A 24,072-nucleotide genomic window follows, 5' to 3' on the forward strand; every position below is an offset into this window, starting at 1 on the left:
TTCGTCACAGCGTAACATTTTCAAGCCTCATTAGCATTCAAGTAATATTTTCGTAACACCTAGAAATGCTCAACAAAGCACACTCGAAAAAGTTTGAAATGTGCGCTTCTGCCATTCGCGACACGTTGCCAACGAGCTTCGTGGCGGGACTTTTAAAAGTTAAAGGCCAGTTTACTTTACGAAAATTTTTATTATACTTTAGGGGCATGTAAACCAGCATAATAAAAACTAAAGTTGACCATCGGACCCTCCAAACTACAATCCCCGGAAATTTAAAAATTCCCGTAAATTGTTGAATACTCCTCGTAACAGGGTGGTTTCCTATTATTTTTTTATTGCCTAAATCGAAAGATTATTACTCCTCGAGTAGGTATTTCACTCTTTTAGTTTTTTTAATGACAATATCTATTTTTCGCGATTAAACGAAAAGTGAAAATTTTCAAGCGCGCGAAAACGCGACGGCTAAGTAGGAATGATGGGAAAAAGTCCGTGTGACGCATTTCTGGTTCCCCCTCCCGCCTTGTGAGGTGACCTTGGGGCGAGGCTTCAGCGCTGATACGTCGCGCGCTGCTAGCAGGTAGCTGAGTACCCTGCTAGCTGGTAGCGCTTGGCTTAAATAAGGATTATTAATATGTACCTTATCAAACTAAGGAAACTTTCCGAACTTAGGTATTTTTAATTTGTGATTATTAAGAGATGTTTCCCTGAGCTCTGTACCTCATGCAAGCATTAGTAATTTCCGACGATGTAAAACTCCTATCTACACGTATAGAAACTAGGTCCCTGTGACGTCACATGGAGTGGAATCGCATGGGCGCCAATCAGGCCTTTTTCAAATGGGAATAAAATTGACCGTTGCCATTCGCCTAGACTGGGATTTCTAAAACCAAATAATTTGTATATTATGAATACACTAATGGTGGGTAAGGAATCGCAATCAATACATTTCATTTTCTTTGATGAAGGAAACTACCCTACTGTAACAGTTTAAGAGGACGCATCACTCCATCAGTACTTTTTTGCGCGTAAAATCAAGTTGCCCAACTTTGAGCGTTTGGTATTCCCGTAGTTTTCGTTCCAGTAGCTTGAAATTTTGATGATACATTTTATCTACCCTGCTTTTCATCAGCAAATTCTGTCGAAACTTCAGCAAAAGCGCATATAAATCCCTTACCATCAGTAGAAGGAATAAAAACTTCGCTTTTTCCACATGGTGATTTATTCTGCCTTATTATGGTTTCGTCACAGCGTAACATTTTCAAGATGTGACGAATATTTTGCTTGAATGTTAATGTTGCTTGAACATGTTACGCTGTGACGAAACCACGATCGAACAGAATAAATAGCCACGTGGACAAAGTAAAGTTTTTATTCCTTTAACTCCTACGATGCGTGCGGTGTGCATCTACATCTACATCTACATAATACCCTGCGAGCCACCTCTAGGGTGTTTGGCAGGGGGTGATCAATCACCAGATTCCATGCATGTGGGAATCGGAAATTCTTTTGCATGCTGCATGCTGGTAAATTGATCACCCCCTGCCAAACACCCTAGAGGTGCTCGCAAGGTATTAAGGCCGTTTTACACGGTACACGGAATTGCGCAATCTGACGTACGTGCGAAGGCGCAATCAAAAATGCGTCGTGTAAAGCGGTGAATTGCTAGAACACATGCGAGAATGCGTGGACGCGAGACGGCAAAATAGCCCCTGTTCTAATTTCGTTCATGCATTCGCGCAATTCCACGCCATTTTAGAAATTAATGCAGCTCTAACCTGCGCAATTCCGTGTACCGTGTAAAACGGCCTTTATGAAGACGTAGATTTAGATGCAGGATTTCCATCGAGTTTCGCCCGCTACTATCAATTAAATCCCTTATATTGGCGACATCAGGGGAATTCATCTTTTTTTTTAAATGCCTCACACAACAACATCGATTTAAATGGCAGGACGACGACAAGTCAAAGGCATACGTGGAAAAAATAATATATAACGCTCCGACCACGTCGAAGAGTAGGCAGGAATACGACGCGACAGGGACTCAAGGGAGTAAAAACCAGTCGCCTGAGGGGAGGGAAGTTGGCCAGGCATGAAAGGAAAAAAGGCGGTTGGATTCGCATGCGTTGAATGGAGGATCATGGGAAGGGGCGAAACACAAAAGAAATGGGGAGGGCTTTTATAGTTAGCGCGAGAGAATAAGGGCGGGGAACGAACGTTAAGAAGTCGAGGCTTATAGAGGGACTCCCGGGTGAGGGATATGTGTAACCGTTATGGGGAACTGAGCATTTTCCATTGCAATAGAGTTCCATTGCAGTAGAGAGACTCTTCAATTACTCATTGCATGAACAAATAGATGCTATATTATATGGAGGTATTTGTGTAGCTCTCTATCATATTATAATATCGTATATGTAATGTAATATTATTATTACACAGATTCGTGCAATTAGACTATTTTCAGGTGGTACAGTATGATTGCATAATAATAATATAATTTATTGTTCTCAGATTATTATTAAATATTATTCTTACATATAGTTGTATATCTTCGTATCTAAATAAATTATGTATATGCAATATAATATTATTAATACACAGTTACCTGCAATTTTACCATTATGGTGAACTGATTATTTTCCCATGCAATAGAGTATGGAAATTCTTCAATTACTTATCGCATGAACAAATAGATGCTACATCATATGTATTTGCATAGCCACGTATTTAATTATAATCTCCTCTTTTTTGTTAATTTACAACTGATATATTTATTTTATCGTATTAAAAACGTTGTTAAAACCTTTTATACCGTGCATAGAAAATATTTATATTTACATTATTATTACAATATTCTACCGATTAAGGTAGGTTTCCATTGAGTGCTTAAGAAGAATTCCGGTAGCCTCCCCTTCCATCATGCTCTTCCCTCTTCAATTCACAATAACATCTATTCCCTTTCATTATACATCTAAAAAATGTATTCTTTTCCTTCCTCTCCCTCATTTACCTAACCCTCTTCCCTCTAACACTGTTTTCAATATCCCCTCCCCGCTAAGTACTCGCTCCATCCATACCTTCTATTTGAAAATAAAACGATGTAAATTTTTTTAAGATACTTATCCAAATGAGAATGTCCGTTACAAGTTCGTCATTGATAAGAACAACTTGCAATTGTGTTCTCTTAATATTGAATTCCTTGGAGAATTAATGAATAAAGAAGAAAGCTACACATTAGTTTTATCAACTTAGAGAGTGAAGCCTTACGAAAATTACGTGAGCTTCATGCAATGAAACAAAGCGGTTCCGCCATCGAATAGTAATTATGATAGAATCATGGACAGATTTATGGATATAATCGATACGTACGATTCCTAGAACTAACAAGTATTTTCTTGCCCAAGAAGGTATATGTTAGAGCGGGGCTTTAAAAAGTTCTCTTCAACCATCGACTTTGGCGGTACCAACAATCGCTGACGGGTGAGACCGGACCCCTTCAGTTACCATGGAGTCCCCTGCTCTGTTGATAATTATTGTACGACCCTCAGAAGCTATTCAGGTGAAAGGAACGCTGGATCAGTAAGGGGGGAAGTTCCCCCAGGTTTGTGAGTAGGTACATCCCCTTATACGGAGGAAAAAGTGTACTATCACACTGATCTTGGTTGAAACTCAGTAGGGTATAATGACGGGGATCATGGATAAAATAGGGTAGTTTCATTCATCAAAGAAAACGAAAGTCATTGATTGCGATTCGTTACCCACCATTAGTGTATCCATAATATAAAAATTATTTGGTTTTAGAAATACCGGTTTAGACGAATGGGAATGGTCAATTGTATCCTCATTTGAAAAAGGCCATGGCCTATGCATATTGGCGCCCATGCGATGCCACTCCACGTAACGTCACGGGGACCTAGTTTCTATACGAGTAGATAGGAGTTTTACATCGTCTGAGATTACCAATGCATGCATGAGGCACAGAGCTCAGGGAAACATGTCTTAATAATCACCTATTAAAACTGCCTAGGGTTGGAAAGTTTCCTTCGTTTGATAAGGTATTAATAATGCTTATTTAAGCCAAGCGCTACCAGCTTGCAGGGTGCTCTGCTACCTGCTAGCAGCCTGCGTCGTATCAGCGCTCAAAGCCTCGCCCCAAGGTCACCTCACTTGAAAATAGAAAATTTTCACTTTTCATTTAATCGCGAAAAATAGATATCGTCATTTAAAAATCTAACAGCGTGAAATACATACTCCAGGAGTAATAATCTTTCGATTTAGGCAATAAAAATTAATAGGAAACCACCCTATTGCCACAAGCTGATTAGGTTTCATAGAAATGAGTGTAATGGAGCCTGATAGGTGGGGATAAATTAAGAATTTCAATAAAGGCTACGATGAGATCAGATAGTCAAGTCTCTCACAACGGGAACCTATTTCTTTTTAATTATACTCGGAAGAGTAAACTATATTTCTATATCCGACAGTAATTATAACATAAAAGAGTTATATTTTACCAAGGAACTCGTTTTTACCCCAAACAGTTAGGACTTAAACAGGGGCGGATCCAGGATTTTTTTCTGGGAGGGGCACAAGCAAGGCCGTATCCAGAATTTTGTTCTGGGTGGGGCACAAGGACACCTCGTAATACAAAACGAACGCAATGATAATGGGACCGTATTAAAAATCTTGCATATTTTTGAGGGTCTGGGGGGGGGGGGGGCACGTGCCCCCGTGCCCCCCCCCCCCTGGATCCGCCTATGGACTTTAATAAGGTTGAACTCTGGCAGTAAAATCTCGCACCAAGTTCACCTTATTCTTTTTTATTTTTTTCACCGCAGGTTAACGGCTTGTGTCCTAACACCTACCGCTTCACGACTAATGAAACGGTTTGACAGGTGGCATGTAGATGTTGCGTACAGGATGTTTGTTGCCTGTTGATGAAAACTCAATCCTGCCTAACATCCTCGAGATGGGCCACAGGATACTGTGTCGATGTGAATGACAATATGTTTTTTTAGTATGAGAAATCGGTCGAAATATAACCGTATTTTTGATTACTTACTTCACTATGCAACGAATTGCTAGGCAGGGATGCCGACTTACAAAAAATATTGGGGGGGCCCAAACCGGGGATCTTGCCCCGGGAAATTTTTTAAGTACTAAGTTTTAAGATTTTTAAGCATTTTAGAAGAGTCATATGATCAACATTAGAAGCCTGATAACTCGAATCTCGATATCTGGACACTCCGGGGAAAATCGACAAGCCTGACATTTTTTCCTCACCACCATTATTACGAATTTTTGAGGGTCTCGGGCACCCTCAAGCCCCATGGTGTCGGCGCCACTGTTGCTAGGTCACATAATCTATTTCCGAAAATTTAGGTTTACTGTTGGTATTTGAATCTAATGAATACGAAAATGATAGTCAAAACACCGTGCCACCCACAGTTTTGCACAAATCGCATTTAATTGCCATGCAATATATTTTAATGACCGGATATAAACATGCATTTATTCAATTACTTCAAAGATATGCACATTAATCAATTTCGAAAAGCTTACATCAGAGGAGCACCAACAAGCACCCGCCGGCGGCACCGACCCCCTCGCGTTACCATGGAGGCCACACACTGTTGCTGATTCTTGTGCGACCCTCAAGGTACCCAGCATGTACGAACGTTTCAGAGGGGGAAAGTTACCCTATGTTTGTGTGTGTACCCTCGCCACCCTATTTGCAGGGAAGAGGGATGGGATATTCGTATATAGGGGGTAGGGTTCGTAGTGGCGGGAAAACGTTGGCAAGAAGGGGAGGGAGAGGGAGAGGGAAGGGGGACTTCGTTGCCACGCGCCGGCAGCTGCCATCTGCTCAGCGCCCCACGACGCGTGCCCTTCCTCAGCCGTACCGCCCTCTCGTCATTCCCCGACCGGTGAGCGACAGAGGAGGTGCCACTACAGCTGAAAACAGGCCACCCGAGGCGGGAAGAAAGATAACTACCACTGGAGGCTTCTGGTGAAGCACCCACGGTTTTGACGTGATAAAACCATCTGCATTCCTCCGGAGGAAAAGACTTTTTTCCCCCATCCAACACGAAGTTTATTCGCGGGCCCATTCGCGAGAGATAAAGACCCGCGGATCTTCGAAGAAGCCAGTGGATATATACAAAGTTCTACAGCGTAAACTTCTGTTGGCGCTTCCACTTTTGGGTAGATTCTTCCGGAGGAATAGACATTTTTTCCCCATCCAACAAGAGGTTTCTTCGTAGGCTTATCTGCGAGATGTAATAACCCGCGGATCTTCGAAGAAGCCTTTGGAGATAGCCAAAGTTCTGTATTGGAGACTTTTGGTGGTGCACCAACGGGTTTTCTGTGATAAAGCCATCTAGATTCTTCTGGAGGAATACACTTTTTTCCCCATCCAACAAGAGGTTTTTTGCAGACCTATCCGCGAGAGATAAGAATCCGCCGACCTAGCAAAATTTCTACGTCAGAGACTTCTGGTGGCATAACTTTTGGTTTTGATTCGACAATTGGCGATTCCTCAGGATTGTTCTTTTTCTCCTCTTCAAGAGATAATCGCTCAGTCTGCCCACTCACCTCCGGAAAAAACCGTTGGAAATTACAGTGGGAAAAGTGACTTAAAGACGCCGTTTATGCATGAATTTATCGGCGCGGAAAGGTGTGTTCACTCTCCCTTAACTAATTAACCGTTCCCACTATCTAGAAGAAAAAGAAAAAGTTTTCGTAAAAGTAATTTCGCGAAAATGTGATGGGAGAAATTTAAAAAAAGTTTTTTTCATGTTATTTGGGACCTCTCCGAAGTGTATTTAGGGTTGTACGGTGCTCTCCGAGAAGTGATTCTGAAAAAAGTACATAAAGTGAAGTAATTGGTAGCTAATATTTTTCTCCCGTGAACCGACAGGTAGAATGTGCCAGTGTCATCAGAAGTTGCAAACGGATTGCTTGTTGGCAGTTACTATTTGGTGTCCATAGCAACCGCCAGAAAAATCGGAATTGACTCCACAGGTTTACTTAACGGTCTTTTAAACTCACCCCAATTTTATCAGTTTTCACACACAATTTCCCATCGCTCCCTGTGGCATATCGCTGAGTCCACAACCCTGTCTGTCAATCAACGCGGGTCTGTGCCGTTCCTTTCCAGTTTTGCGATAAGTGTGCGACGAAGATCCTGATTCAGTTGTAACGGCCGTTGCGATGGGATAGCTATTACAAAACACGCGACGTCCGAAAAAGATAGGAAGACCCGCAATTTCCCTTTCTAGGTGGGATTCGACTTAAGCCTCTTTTCTCTCGATTCCCTCCTATTCCAAAACACACGCTGACTCTCGTACGCCGTGCTGTACATTAAAAAATAGTGCCCATACCGTGATAATAATTATTAAGGACAAAGTGGCTAGCTTCGTCGCTACGCGACTATGTAGAACTATTGTTGAGGCAAATCCTGATTGGTGAATTTCAAAACAATCGAAAAGTTCTTGAGTGTTGAAAGTTTGAGGGATTTGGTGGCTTCTTGGAAACATCCCTGTTCGATCATTTCGCAAAAAAATCGATCTTGTGAGGAAAAATAGCGAAAGAATCGACGGTTGCAAGCAAGATTTGAAGGACTCCACATCCCACCCTTGAGTGTTTTTCTGTTGCCCTTCGCGGGAAAATGGTGAGGTTCTGAGACGATTTGTTTTCACGTGGGGAGGCTTATATAAAAAAGAAATAAGGCACAGTTGTGAGGAAAACGGCTTTCTTTTCCTCTCCAAAGACCTCTTAGTGGTGGCGGGTGGTTGGGAGAGGATAATCGGGTGAAACAAATGTGAAGCCTTTCTTTACTTTGCATTTTCGAAGCAAGGAAAACTTTTCTCCCCCTCAATTATAGGTGTTTGTGAGGCTCGCCGACTCGTGAAACTAGGAGAAAGAGTTGAAGACGACCGAAGCAGAGTTGGATTTTCAAGGAATTAGAAATTCCCATAGTCCGTTTAGAGTTGAAGGTCTGCATTATTCAAAATTCAAGGTTAAATTCTAATCGTGGAGCAAGTACCTTCGTTGATGAATTCCCCAATAACCGGCAACCACTTTAGCGTAACCGATAAGGGCACCCGCTAGTTAAATACCCGAAGAAGGAGTATACTGTGTGCTACTATTGTGTCGGTATGTGTCTTCAAGATCAGCTATTTAATTAATCTAAGGTTACGTGCCCATGGTAATGCAAGTGCCACCGCATTCAGTGAGTCCTAAAATAATCGTTACCCGTTCTGAAGTACTGATCCACTAGGTAATACTCGAAGATCCAGTAACACCTTAATTTGTGGCGTCGTAAATTCCCGATGGAAAATGAACAGCTTGTAGTGAGAGCCAAATAGAAAATTCTCTGCATTGTGTGAATCGGGAATCCATTTAGTTGTTTATGGTAACATAAAAAGACTTTGTTGCATCATTCCATTTTATTTCTTCAATTCCGCTGTGTTCCTAAACAACGTTGAATAGACCAAGGTGAAAATCTGGTTGGCAGATTTAAGTGAACTGTGAACCCAAACCGTAGCTTATTACGAGACTACAAGACGTTATATATCGCCCCGTTTTTTTAAACAAGGGAAGTTCCTGAAGAACGCTCAAGAGAGCTCGAAGTGAAAAGTAAAAAAAGGATTTTTAGGAGTGAGTGAACTAATTAACTGTGAAAACAGCACTGAAGTGTTAATAGTGAAACAACAATACATAGTCGCTGTCGATCCGTTTTGATTGTTTGAGTTTGTGACTATTTAAACAAAATGGCGTCTTCGTATCACCCCTCCGGTCAGCGCCGGACCCTTGGAGTACCTGGTAGGGCCAGGGTGGGTGCTGTGGCACCCCATTCCCCCTCCGTCCACAGCGGGCGTGGTTCCAGGAATCATTCTAGGGTACACCCCTCTGCCGAAGTGCTCCCCTTGGACCAGGACTATAGGGGGGACAGGGACGCGGGTCCTCCACCACCTTACGCAGCGCCGATAGACCCGCTGATAGCCTCAACGCCACCCGTGTTCCTGCGCCCGGCCGGAACCACGCCCCAGCACCCGCGGTGGCAGAAGAAGGCCTCGTGGGTGCGGCTAGGGGATGCGGATCAGCCGCCTCCGGCGGTCGGGTCTCTGGTGGCTGCCGGAGCCGTCCTGCTGTTCTCGGGGTCACTCTCCTGCCTACTCTGCTTCTATGGCCTCTCGCAGGTAATTGGGTGGATTTGTGTGATTCACATATTAAATTTAGATCCCGATGTTTTACTTTGAAAGTTGTAAAAGGTGCAGGTAATTTAAAAGTAACGGGCAATTTTCCACGATTACTTCAGAGAAAACAAAATGGGAGGTTTCTATTGTAAAACTCTAATAGATAAAATAGCTAATATGATCAGATATGATAAAAAAGTTTATAAACAGTAGGTACACATGTTTAGGCTGATAAGAGATGACCACGCCAAACAGGGGCGCTGCTAGGAATTAAGGCTTGGGGGGGGGGAGGGGTTTAGTTGCAACTAATACCGGGGTGTGTGGGGGTATGGAATACCCACCAGGATAAGCGGTAGGTGCGAGATCAATAAATTGCGGTATTTTAAGATATGTAAATGGTTCAAAATGGTGAGTTTTTCGGCTTTCTGAGGGATATTTTATTATTAGTACCCATGTATCATTAATAAATACCTGTGATATGAATTCACATATTCCATACTGAATTCAATACTGAAGCTTGGATTCATAAATGCAATAATGAATAGCAACTGTTTTCATAGAAAGATGATAGGACCTGTCCTTGAAGTGATTATGTGATACCAGGGGCGCAGCTAGGAATTAAGGCTGGGGGGGTTTAGGTGCAACTAATACCGGGGTGTGTGGGGGTATGGAATACCCACCAGGATAAGCGGTAGGTCCGAGGTTAATGTATTGCGGAATTTTAAGATAAATGGTTCAAAATGGTGAGTTTTTCGGCTTTCTGAGGGATATTTTATTGTTAATCCTTACACTATTCTATTAGTAATATCAATCCAATCAAGTAAAATGGATTAAACTTAAAAAAATTTCTGAGCTCTGGGGGGGGGGGTTTATCCCCCAAACCCCTCCCCCCCTCGCTGCACCTCTGTGTGATACCTTTCTTACTAAGTTCAAAAATAGCAAGAAAGAATGCTGAGTAAAACAAGGAGTAAAATACTTAGTAATTCAACCTAAATTTATTAAAGTACCACCTATAGAATTCAATGAGGTATGTCATCAACTGGTGTTGACATGCAATTTGTAAAACTGCGTTGTACTTTAATAAATTTATGTAGAATTATCAATTCTTCTACTTTTCTTTATTCTAAGTCAACTCCATGAAGTCACACCCAAGACAACAAAGAATGCTAAGTATAAATAAGAGTAAGTTTGAAGTGCACTTATCTTTTACATCAGTGATAACATTAAGAATTTCACTTAATGAATCATCAGATGCATTATTTCTTTATAGCATAATGAAGATTTTAAGTCCTCCAAAAATAATGCTATCTTATGAAAAAGGAAACCAATCTGCAGCAACACTTTCCGATGAGTTACTGCACTCCTTTAAATGCATTAGGGTTTTACTCTCACACATACATACAATAGTGGATCTAGGGGGGGTGGCACAGGGACACGTGCCAGGGGACGTGCCCCCCCCCCCAGACCCTTAAAAAATAGGCAAGATTTTTAATACATTCCCTTTATCATTGCGTTCGTTTTGTATTACCAGGTATCCTTGTGCCCCCCCAGAACAAAATCCTGGATCTGCCCCTGCGTACATACCTGGGAAAGGGCTGCCCAATTGAGTACATAGTAGCATGAATAGAGAGGGCACTGAACAGAATAGACATCAAAGTAGGCAGGACCGTGATACTTATAAGGGCTTTTTTCCATGAAAACTCCAGGACAGGATAATTTCAGCATGCCTATTGAATAGAAATTAAAAAATATTTATACTCTCAGTTTTAAATATCCGTAGAACATGGGATTTATGATTTATGGGATGGGAAACTTGAATATATTAACTAAATAACACACACTTACAGTTAGAAAATATGCAAACTAAATAAATTCAATAAATGGTACACATATATATTTTAAGCTACATTTTTCATTTGAAAGCCAAATACATTGGGCTATTGTAGAGCCCTTAGTGGCTTACTGCTGTTTATACCACAAAAAATGTCTTAATTGGGAGTATGCATTCCCTAAGTATGCTCAGAGGTCATGAGAGGAAAAGTGGTTTCAGCAACAAAAGAACAGTGATGCAACAAAGTATCAGTACACTGATATTTTGTTGATATTGAGCACATCAGAAAACCATACATTTCAATAACTATGCTGAATATTTTGTTTGCATAATGTTGCAAGTTATATACATTTCTTATTGGTAGAAATTATACACTATAACTATATATATTAGCAACAAATAGTTTTCTTTCATGGTAGAATGGTCATGTCCTTAGGGGGTGTCCATTGAGGTGATTTTGGCAATTTTCGTATGCCTCCATCCCTGCCAGTGAGATATCGTGAGATTTGGTTGGACCCCCATCCTCTATTCTCACATGAGATTGGTCAAAATACATATTTTCAGTGTAAACATGTTAGTCTATCCTTCATTGGATTGGATTTATGTAAAAAAAATTGTTAAATTATTTTTATTTAAGATTAGTCAATTCAACCCAGTTTTCTCAAAATTTTACACTGTTTCTTGCGGAAAAAAATTACAAGATACTTGCCAGGACCCCTCCCTTTCCCCACGTAAGATTAGGTGAGAATCAGATTGACTCCTTCCCCCCTAAATGCCTCAGGGAATTAATGGATGTTCCCTTAGCACTCTCCTAGTTTCTGGTCTGATGCATGTCGTTGAGTGCTTGGCCTGTGTCGAGTGCATTTCTGATCGAGGCTAGGATGAGTGTATGCCTTGTGTTGAATTACCCCATGCTACACACCATGGTGTGGATTGCAGGGTACCTCATACATTTACATCTGCTTTCTACCCCACAAGCCTACTAAAAAGGTATGTGTCAGGGGGTATTAGGACCAGAGGTGCACCGAGTGGGGGGTTTTGGGGGATAACCCCCCCCACCCCAGAGCTCAGATAAATTTTTAAGTTAAATCCATTTTACTTAATTGGATTAATATTACATCATACTTCCAATTATCTGGCTGCGGTTTATCCAGGTTGCGGATTACATGTGCACGATTTTTATCTCGCTCAATTTTTCCACGATCTTCATAAGAAAATAAAATTGGACGCAAAATCATCGGAATTACTACATTAATGCTAGGATAATCCGGGCTTATTATTTCCGTTAGAATCCCCTTCGTAAAATGGAAGCGATCGCTCGCTAGCTGCATTCACGGGAGCAACGTGTTCCTATTTTCCAAGCCTCGCAGTGCGTGTCCACGCTCCGCTAAAAAGATTGCGACCTGGCGAAGAAAGCTCTCATTGAGTCCGGGAAGCACTCTAAAATAACAGAATAGCTGCATAAATAATAAAATATTTTTTGATATAGGTAAATTATGAACATTGCAAGACATTTAAGTGCAAGATTATCCGCGTTTTCCGACTATTCTTGCCGTCTCTCCTCATCATTAGCCCAGATAATCGGAAGAGTACTGTACTTATAGAATATCATAAGGAGTAAAAAAATATCCCTCAGAAATCTGTAAAACTCACCATTTTGAACCATTTTTCTTAATTTTTTCTGGGGAAGGGACACTGCACCTCTCGCTTACGTGGCAGGTATTATATAACCCCCAGACCCTCAGTATTTGTTGCACCTAAACCCCCCCCCCAACCTTATTTCCTAGCTGCACCACTGGTTAGGACACCAGCCATTTGTATATAAAAAGAAAATACTCGTGTACAAAATTACGACTAGAATTTATGTAAGTCCTTTATGGTTTGGGAGAAAAACAAATTCTTTTACTTAAACGCTTCCATTGGACCTGGAAATTTATAGGGGCCTCTAGTTTATGTTCTCTGAGTTGCTCTAAAACAGGGGTTCCCAAACTTTTGTGTACCACGCCCCCTCCCCCCCCCCCCCCCCCCCCGCTACACAGATCAGCTTTCCATTTTGCAATAACCTATTTCCACGGTGCCGTACATACCAACTCCTACTTGTACAAGTACTTGTACTCGTACAAGTATGTGCCTACTTGATACGGTGAGTAGGTAGATTTTTTTGTTCACGGTTGAATGCGGTAACGCAGAGTGGAAAGATGCAATAATTGTACGTATGATGAAAATTAAAACAAGTATTACATGAAAAACAAATATAATTACTGATACAAAATTTAACATTGTAACACAGATACATTTTCAATTTAAGGACGGTGAAACAATAGGCCTACCTACTTACAAAAACAAAACATAAAATGCAATTTAGTGAGATGGGTGCGCTTGCATGTTGATAAAGTGACAGATCCTGGGTTGAGTTTCAGACAAAGCACAGCGTAGGTCACTTTCGACATCAAGTTTGTTGTGGTACTTGGTTTTGATCGCCACAAGAGTTGAAAACGCTTTTTTGCACATGTATCTTGCTGAAAAAGGCAAGTACATCCGAACAACTTTCTCTGAAACACTGGGGTAAACTTTTAAGTACTTTAACCAGTACTGTAACCTTCTTTGATAAAGTTTACAACTTTATTGAAACTTTACAAAAACAATCATGAAAACTTAGGAAGACTTTATTTCAAAGATCTGAGGAAATTAGGTATTTTTGTAATTTTTTTATTTATTTCATTTGGGTGTCACGCCCCCCCCTGACTTTCTCCACCCCCCCCCAGGGGGGCGCACCCCCCAGTTTGGGAACCCCTGCTCTAAAAGATATCTATTCTCAATTTTTCAAGCAATCTAAGCCTAGCAGGAAGCCTCCAAGTCTCTAGCGGCTCCCAGTTTAAATTGCTTAACATTTGGGTAATGCTATCTGTGCTCCCCTAGCGGCTTTTGACGAATCGAGCCGCTATCCTTTGAATTTTATTTAGTTCACAGACTAACAATAAGTCTTTCTCCAGCGAGTGCAGATGTATATTGAAAAATGGAGTGTCAGAGGATAGGTGCATCTGAATAAGAGGTCTCCTCAGTAAATGCACTGCAGGCAGCATACAAGGTGAAAAATTTTGGAGGGGCTGAAAATGCCAAAGCCTCTACCTACATGCTACATGCCTGATCCCAACCACCTCTCCATGACCTCCAACCAGTATTACAATAGAATATGATCTTATGCTTTCCTGGCTCACTAGAGTTCATTTCAAATATGTTTGCGACTGAGAGTATTTCGGAGAGGCCCAAGTATTTCGGAGGGTGAGGGCGGAGAGCACATGACTACCTGAAAAATACACAAGATTTTTAATACAGCCATCATAACATTCATTTTATTTTGTGTACTACGGAGCAGTGGCACAGCGAGGGCGGGGTTTTGGGGGACCCCTCTTCTTCCCCATGTAGGATTAGGTGAGAATCAGATTGACCCCTTTCCCCTAAACGCCTCATGTAATTAATGGATGCTCCCATAGCACTCTCCTAGTTTCTGGTCTGATCGCATGTCGTTGTGTTCTTGGCCTGTGTCCAGCAAGCGAGTGCATTTCTGATTGAGGCTTGGATGAGTGTATGCCTGGCGTGGAATCACCCCATGCTACACACCCTGGTGGTGGCTTGCACGGTACCTCATACATTTACATCTGCTTTCTACCCCACAAGCCTACTAAAAAGGTATGCGGCAGGGGGTGTTAGGACCAGTGGTGCACCGAGTGGGGGGTTTTGGGGGATAAACCCCCCCCAGAGCCCAGAGAAATATTTAAGTTGAATCCATTTTACTTAGTTGCATTAATATCACTTATAGAATAGTGTAAGGATTTATAAAATATCCCTCAGAAAGCTGTAAAACTCACTATTTATCCTAAAATTTTTCTGGGGAGGGCCCCTGCACCTCCCACTTACCCTAGCGGGTATGCCATACCCCCACTCACCCCAGTACTAGTTGTACCTAAAACCCCTCCCAGCCTTAATTCCTAGCTGCGCCCCTGCTACGGAGCCTCAATCCTTTAATTTAATATTAATAACTTTCATGTCAAAATAAAGAGAATATTTTCTTAAGTAATTTGTTTTTAATCTCAACTATGAGAAGACCTGTCAGACTCTTGTGCCTCCCCCCCCAGAAAAAAATCTTGGATTCACCTCTGGGCAAAGCCCAGCCTCCCGGAAATTCAGTAACTTTCAGACCTCCGTGGTGTGCTCTTCGTGAGTAAGTTAGCTGCTAAGTGTGAAGATGGTTTTTGACATAGTCTTTCTCTTCCATTTAGTGACAAAGTCTTTTGAGAAAACATGGCAATGCCCACGTCTTTATCTCCCCATTCCACATCCCTATTGTCGCAGGTTCCACCTCCTGCTGCGATGCCGCTTGAAACATTGAGCTTGCACAACTGGGCCAGTCACAAAGGGATTTGAAAAGGATCACAGTATTGTGACAATACAAAAATTCTTCTTGGCTCTCTCCAACACGTCAAGTTTTCTATGGCTGTCATTTTAATGCCCTTATTGAGTACTGAAACATCAGGCATAGAAGACTTGATCCAATGGACAACCCATGAAGATTGGGCATGCATACATTGTTTTCAATGTCACTCTGGTTCTTGTGAATTGAATTTTAAGCATGAATCTTAATTTTTCTTGCAGGGAGGTCGCAGGTACTATCTGGATTTTGGTTTATTATCTGGTTTCTCATCAGTGCTCATAGGATCACTTGGACTAAGAGCGAGGACATGGCATCGTTCTCCAAACAGAAATTATATTACAGGTATGTTCCAGTAGTATTGAGGGCCTCTTTTAGCGAAGAATGTCAAGACTCACAATACCCACACGGAAAATAGATATCTATAGATATCTATATTTTGTCTATTTTCATCTACGGATAGATGTATATCTAATAGATGCCTATTAGACATCTATTAGATGTGCAGGTGACAATGGCTGGTTTTGGATCCATCTCCGAAAGTGTGTTTTAAAACGCGATTCTTGAGCTATGGAAGCGATTAAACATTTGATTAAGGGACATTTTTTTTGGTCCCTTACTCGAGTGATTACGGACTTAAAAAATTTTGCGACGCGTAGAACCATGCCTGGCGACTATGCCAACTGTATCTATATTTTGTCTATTTTTATCTACGGGTAGATGTATATATAATAGTTGCCTATTAGACATCTCCCACACGGAAAATAGATATCTATATATTGTCTATTTTCATCTATGAATAGGCGTATATCTAATAGATATCTATTAGACATCTATTAGATGTGCAGGTGACAAGGGGCGATTTTGGATACATCTCCGAAAGTGTGTTTTAAAACGCGATTCTTGAGCTATGGAAGCGATTTAACATTTCATTAAGGGACATTTTTTTTGGTCCCTTACTCGAGTGATTACGGACTTTAAAAATTTTGCGACGCGTAGAACCATGCCTGGCGACTATGCCAACTGTATCTATATTTTGTCTATTTTTATCTACGGGTAGATGTATATATAATAGTTGCCTATTAGACATCTCCCACACGGAAAATAGATATCTATATATTGTCTATTTTCATCTATGAATAGGCGTATATCTAATAGATATCTATTAGACATCTATTAGATGTGCAGGTGACAAGGGGCGATTTTGGATACATCTCCAAAAGTGTGTTTTAAAACGCGATTCATGAGCTATGGAAGCGATATAACATTTGATTTAGGGACAAATTTTTTGGTCCCTTACTCGAGTGATTACGGACTTAAAACATTTTGCGACGCGTAGAACGATGCGTGGCGACTATGCCAACTGTATCTACCTATATATTGTCTATTTTCATCTATGAATAGATGTATGATTCCATTGAATGGGCCTTAGTTTGGCTGTAATTAATTTATTTCCGAGTGTTATTTTAACAATTGTTATATTATTTCAAAAAAGAACTATTTCCTCAACAAGATCTGCTGATGTAGTGGTGAGCGCGTTTGGCTACGGAATGGGGAACACAAGTTCAATGCCATGTTGCGGTATTTTTTTTGTAGTTTTCATTTTGATCATACGGCGACAATTTTTTCATTAATGTTAATTGCATCAAGCATAGGCATGAGAAAATTTTTTATAGATATAGATAAGTATAAAACAGATAATTAAATATCTAATCGACACCTACAGTAGACATCTAATAGACATCTACAGTAGATGTCTAATAGACATCTACCGTAGATATCTATTAGAACTGCTGCTATTTTGACAATAATATATCTAATAGATATCTATGATAGATGTCTATTAGATAACTATTTATCTATCTGTAGATATCTATTAGATATCTAATAGATGTTTATTTTCTGTGTGGGTATATACTATTAGCAGTATTAGGGAAGATATATCTGATCCTGCATGTACCATTATTTCAATTACGCTAACTAATTAAACTAAAATTAATACATACTTCACATCTTTAACATTGCAATAAGACATCAAAAAATTTTCTTTTTCTACCTTTCTGCATTTCAAAAATGTGTTAATTTCTACATCCGTATGTTTTTTTTTTTTTTTTTTTAATGGGCTACATTTTACTAATTTACTCACGGCATTTCTCACTATTTAGTCCACGGGGAAGAAGGTTAGCCTCAGGAGGAATAACTAAATATTATTAATTTATTTAAGTGCCAAAAAAAATCATTCTTCACAGTAATAAGTTGAGTTTAGTTCATATAAATATGATCTTTAAATGTTAATTCCAAAACTCAGAGTAAATATACACAAAGAGAGATTTTCTGCTTCTGCACATGGGACCAGGATTGAATTGGCTAAATCCGAGGTTACATTACGGGTGTGATTGGCCTATGGTCTTGGTCTACAATGGTAGCTTTCTTTCCATTCAAATTATAGATTTCATTCCCATTTACTTCAAAACTCATGTAAGGGGAAAAGTATCAAGATTTCAATAAAATTATACTTACAAGTATTTCATTGGCTATCTTATTGGACTTTTCCATTTTTCAAAGTAATACTGAAGTAGAGGTTTCACTCATGGCCTTGGCTTTCGGTTAATACATATAGAGTTTACATATCGAGTTAATCTCATTTCCGAGAGCCACCTTCATGCTTCCCTCGAGAAATGAATCTAAGTGAGTCTCTATTAATCATTCTGCAGGTTACATCATCCTAAGCTTCTTCTCAGTGCTTACAACTGCTGGCTTGGTCATACTAAACTTTGGAAGGTTACAGAGCAGCTCAAGATCTGGCTACGGCTCTTCGAGCAGTGCAAATTCACTCGTTGACCTGATTGGTGGCGCTGAATGTGGGATCGCAGTGATTTCTGTGGTCATCGCTGCGGCAGGATTCATTTTGGTGTCCACATCAAGAGGCAATTCTGCCTGCTGCCTCAACTGCTGTGGAGATCCACCACCAGATGACAGGGTGGCACATAGGGCTGAAGGATTCACGCTTTAGAATGGAGTCATCAGAAACATTTTGGTAATTATCATCGATCAACAATCCTTTAATGCATGTATTACTATAAGAAAAATTCCTCTGGACCAGAAATCGAACCACAGATTTTTGGTTTTTCAGGCTGCTGTCCAGGCTATCTTGCCTCCTGATGTGGCCGATGATAATAATAATAATAATTTCATTTGTTTGGTTATTTGTTTGTTACAAATATAGGACACCTCAAGGTGGGATTAAGGTACAAAAACAGTACAAATAAACACAAAATAATGTTACATATGAAGTAATTCATCCACAGAATAAGATCCATTACTTTGCACAATTAAAGTTAATTCCTCTAAAACTTGCGCAACCGCAGAGATTTTCTCAGAAGAAAAAATTACTACTTTCTATGAATTGCTAAATTCTCACAATTGGTCCAGAATTTATCACGTCCGCCTTCGATAACATCTTAAATAGTTTTTACTCATCATACGTAAATTAATTTGACTACCACTTTCCCATTTTGCCTGTAAAAAGTAGAAACTATTCGAGAATGATGTGGTTATCTCTGTTTTTAGGCTTTCATTAGACTTCTCTTTTCTTCCACTCTTCTCAGTATTACCTCATACCCCACCCAGTTTATTCAATTGATTCATGATTCTTCTGTTCTCACACATTTCTAATGCTTCCTCCGTCAATTTTTTTTTCCACTGGGCAGGCCAGCTGGACAAAATAAATGCCGATTCATATATTTACTTGTTCTTCTCTTTAATTTGTTTTCTCATGTTGGAATTGATTGAATGTGGTTTGTAATATTGCTCATCCATTTAGCCATTGATATCTTTTTAATCTCCATGTAATCTCACAGAATTTTGTATAAAATTCCATAATTAGCGATACTCTTTCAATAAAATTGATGAAATATGTTTTGCTTTCCAGATGCAGAGAAAGTAGCAGAGACACTAGAAGTTACTTTGTTATACCAAAAAACTGTAAACAATACAGTCAAAGATAATGATACCAATGGAAAGGAAAAATTAACAAAAAATAAAAATCTGTTGACTAGCAGAGCAACCACGTTGTGAATTAATAACTTTTGCTCAAGTGATATAAGAGTGAGATTGAGCAGAACACAATTGCAGGCTCCTACATCAAGTTTTTTGCACCATCAAGTGCATTAAAACATGTGCTATGCACAGGGCAACATTTCAAAGTTATCGTATTGTTTTATAGTGATATAAATTTTGTAAATAATGTACAAATATTATTATATACATCTTTGAAATAAATCGAATTTTTAATTCAATATATTTATGAACAGCCTTGTTATTCTAATTAGCATGGACTTGCACAGCATAAAAGAGTATACAATATTTTTTGATACGCTACTCCATGACCCTTGCGAGTTCCTTAGTTGCTTGTGACTCCCTAATGACCTGATGGAGAATGCACTTCTATTTATATGCCACCTCCTGCTTACATCTAGAGGTTGGCTAAAACAATAACTTTCTGGTATCAATTGCCACTAATACTGGTGCATTTTATAATCAAGCTCAAGAGTAGCAATTCCTTAATACTCAAGATTCCTAGCTGTATCCGATGTTGGATTGGATCCTAGTTGGATTAGTAGCGGTGGATAGCTGAGACACAGAAGAATTCCTTCGACAAGATTGCTGGGAGAGCCAAAGAGTTTCTTTTAGGTTATAATATAAAATGGCATGCCTTTAGGAGTGGAAAGAAGATCCTAATAACGCATTGGTAAATCATACTTGCAGGTTTGTCACTTTTCCCAGCCCTCCGAAAACTGTGGTCAAGAAGAATAACAAGGTAATTGTGATAAATTGTCAAGGATTGCTGGGAGCCATAAAAATTTGAAATTTACCACCCCATTTGTTAACATGACTGGTTTTGATACAGTGCCATAAACACCGGTAATTTCAATGCAGTTTCCTCCAAACTGGTTTAGCAAATCAAATGAGAGTAAAAAAGCACCCTTGTTAAATCCTAACTTCACTGCTACTATTTTTTTTTAGTTTTCTACCTTTTAACCCTTTTGCTGCTTCAATAGATTTTTCATCGGTTCCATTATTTTGCCTATTATCCAGAAAAAAATGAATTGAATCATTCATTTGACGTCGCTGAATGTCGCCGCACGAATGGACGTAGTTCCGCTAGAATTTCGAGCAGATGACAGCACCTACGACCGAAGGGAGGGTTTTTCGAAAACGTAGATATTTACCCGCATGTCGTGTTGAAAGGAAAAGTTTTTTGAAAGTCGTGGAATATCCCCGCATGTCGCAGGCAATAACCATAATGTTTTTTGCGGGTATTCCCACTTGTAGCAGCGAAAGGGTTAAAGTAGATTTCTATGGAGTACTTAAAAAGCATTCCAGCACCTCCCCTTCCTTCATGTAATTCCCTCTTCAATTCACAATGAGGCCTACTCCCTTTCATTCTGTCTAAAAATCCCATTCTCTTCCTTCCTCTCCCTCGTTTACCGAACATTCAGCCCTTTAACACTGTTTTCAGCGTCCCCTTCCTGCTAATTAATCACTCCATCCATACCTTCTGTTTCCTCCGTATCTCATCTAGAAGCTGCCTCTCCTCACCCACCATGTCCACCACTTCATCGTCCCCACTATTCTTAAAGATAAGATAATGAAAACAGCTCGTAATCACTCACAAGTCATGGTGCTGGTGCAGTATGCAACTTGGTGATGGTACAGTATGTGCCACTTTCATTTCCATTGGTAAGATTTTGTGCATTATCACCATGTTTTCATTACTCCCATCACAGCTAACTTCCATAAAGTGGAGTCAAATACTGTTGAATGATTTTGCAATTATTATTAACTGCTTTCCGTGGAGAATCAGAGAATATAATCTTCCAAAGAATGGAATTTGGAAAGTCTACCTGATTTTTAAAATCACTGCACTTAAGAAGATTAACGGCAATTGCAAGCCGATGACCAAAAAGGCTATCCACAATGTTGACATGGTTATGAAAGAACTATGACGGTAAAACTTTTCCTCTTTGGGGATCGGGTTGGTGTGATGGCTAGAGTGTTGGCTTCCCACTTGGCGGGCCAGGGTTCAAATCCCGGCAGTGGCAGAGAATTTTCAGAGACCACCCGATCCCTGCTTGAATGTTGTGTGGAGGACATTTCAAGGGCAACACTCCGTCCGTCGGATGGGACGTTAAGCCGTGGTCCCCTTGGCACCTTTCGTTAAGAGCAGGCTAATGCCGACGCCAGGTTTCTCTCCACCCTTCCTTCCATACCCTTCCCTCATGGCGCAAATGACCACAGCTGTCGGTCGCCTCACCAAAATACCATACCATACAAACTTTTCTCTTCAATGAGAATGCTGTGTACTGCACTTTTAAATACATAGTTGCATACTGTTGGAGTAATGAAACTTGTAATGTTAAGGTCCTAACAGAGAAAAGTTATGCAAGTTAGCAAAATAACCCGGAATATAAAATGCTGGTGATCATGCACGTAGCCAGAAATTTACTTCAGGGAGAAATTATAAGGTAGGCAGGTCATCTACATGTACTGGCAATTACGTATTTTGTCAATTCTTGAGCATGAGAAAACTATAAATACGAGTTATAAATTTTATTTGCATGATGATGAAATATATAGTCACCATGGCTTTTACCAAAACCACCGTAGCTATTGTGGCTTGGCCTCAGAAAGCGTTACTTTCAAAATCTGCCTGACTTTAGAAATTATTTTTAACAATAACATACTAGTGAAGAAAATCTGGTATGGAGAAAATTTTGTATCATGGGCCCTGATCTCTGTCCACAACTTGAAATAGTTGAGAGACACTCAAAGGGTAAATGATCCTGGACTTGTTTCTCCAAAGGGGATATTTGGCCGGCAGTCGCTCGTAGAGAAAAAATTTGGGAGATCTACAGACCCCAAAGCTACTTATGGCTAACACCCGCAATGGCTACTAGATTGCTGGAGATTATGGCACGTGAAACCTTACGCTATAAAAACTTGTGATTTTTATTGGATGTGTTTATTTTCAAAGCATCATTTGACACTGTAAGCAGAACAACGTAATACAATGATTACAATCAAGATACTCAACAATGGCCTTGAATCATATTATTCATTTGATGAACAAATCACTTCTAGAGAGTATAACACTTGGCTAAAATTTCAGCAATCATAAATATCACATATTATGAAGTGCCAAACTTAGAAAGCAATAGGTAAGTATGATTCTGCAATCATATGAATAATACAACTCACAGTAAATCAGATGGGAATAGCAAGGAATTCGGAAGAACTTCCTTCAAAAATAAAAATAACCAATAAAAAATATTCTTCATACAAATTTTTCAACTGGGTGCTGTTAATTCATCTTGTGCAAGAAAGAGATACTGTAGTGACTGAATAAAATTTCAAAGTAACAATGAGGTAATTACATTTTATGCATCAGTAATCATAGGATTCTGAGAAAAAATTTTCAACTAAATCTTGGTGGCTAGCACTAAACCTTAAGGAAGATTTTCAGGTTGCAAAACTCAACCTAGCAGCAGCCAGTTTGCAGAGAAGCAGGGTAAATAGATTCATATTGGATAAAAAAGTACCTTAGAAACGTGTGTGATATTCTAGAACTACCACAAGGTCCCAAAATTGATGTTTTTGCATTTGTTAATTTTCACTTTTATTAATCCTGCCTTCATCAAATCAAACTATTCAAGTAAACTGACGTGGAATAGTACCTGAAAACTTTTCAACTAATCCTTCCATGCAAAACTGGTTGAGTTACAAACCAAATTCCCCCACAAAATAGCACAGAACTAAAAGTATATCACAGATAATGAGCTTTTGAGAGGGCAAGAAAAATTATAGCCATAAACTGGAAAAAAGAGTTCAACAACACCTCTCTCAAAAAGCACATGAAATCCATTTCCTCCTAATTAACCAAGGTTCAAACTTATGAATATAATAAATTCAATTACTTTTGATTTTCCAGGGCTCTGTGAAGTCAATAAAATGCACAGTATAAAAAAATAATCGGAAATGGATTAATTCATCATAATATACAAAAAAAATGCTCACGACAATGACAGAGTCATCATTTGATAGTAATAATGCTGTCAAGCCTCCAAATTTCCTTTGAATAGAAGAAATTCTACCTCTATAATTGACCAGTTCTTGAGATATGATCCTTACAATTTGCTACTCTCTAAAATGGCAGGCTCCCTCTTCATGAAATGTTTCTACCTCTTGAACTTCACGCCAACAGGTTCAGCAAATCCAATTCGAGAATTGGCCAAAAACCACCACTGTAAAACCCTACAACACTACTACTATACTTTTGTGTTAGATAATAAAAATTGCCAACAATCACTCTCAGCACGGACCAATGGTTTAATACTCAGTGGCAGCTATACTGTTCATGTCAGGAAATAGATCCATATTACACATCTTATGCACATGATCCCCTGCAGTAAATTTGCTTACACAACTGTACAAAAATATGCATATTTCTCAGTTTCATGACAGTATGGAATTACAAATTGAAAAACCAATCCAACTGCAATATTCCTTTTTTTGTCAGCACTCATACTGCAACAACAGTGTTCAGTAAGTTTTTT

The 24,072-nt window shown here is 39.7% G+C and overlaps 1 protein-coding gene across 1 annotated transcript; it reads left to right on the forward strand.

The window, feature by feature from the left end:
• The first annotated feature begins 5,914 nt into the window (after positions 1-5,914).
• LOC124169445 lies at positions 5,915-19,755 on the forward strand. The gene is made up of 4 exons (XM_046548059.1): positions 5,915-9,200; positions 15,682-15,802; positions 18,172-18,494; positions 19,389-19,755. The coding sequence occupies exons 1-3, from the start codon at positions 8,772-8,774 to the stop codon at positions 18,468-18,470; spliced, it is 849 nt and encodes a 282-aa protein (XP_046404015.1). The 5' UTR covers positions 5,915-8,771; the 3' UTR covers positions 18,471-18,494; positions 19,389-19,755.
• The last annotated feature ends 4,317 nt before the right edge of the window (positions 19,756-24,072 follow it).

The sequence above is a fragment of the Ischnura elegans genome, chromosome 12 (assembly GCF_921293095.1).
Source record: "Ischnura elegans chromosome 12, ioIscEleg1.1, whole genome shotgun sequence".
Classification (NCBI taxonomy): domain Eukaryota; kingdom Metazoa; phylum Arthropoda; class Insecta; order Odonata; family Coenagrionidae; genus Ischnura; species Ischnura elegans.

Coding starts and splice junctions, on each gene's coding strand:
- LOC124169445 (XM_046548059.1), top strand. CDS start 8,772: ATGGCGTCTTCGTATCACCCCTCCGGTCAGCGCCGGACCCTTGGAGTA. Junction 9,201..15,681: donor GCTTCTATGGCCTCTCGCAG/GTAATTGGGTGG, acceptor TTTTTCTTGCAG/GGAGGTCGCAGGTACTATCT. Junction 15,803..18,171: donor AAACAGAAATTATATTACAG/GTATGTTCCAGT, acceptor ATCATTCTGCAG/GTTACATCATCCTAAGCTTC.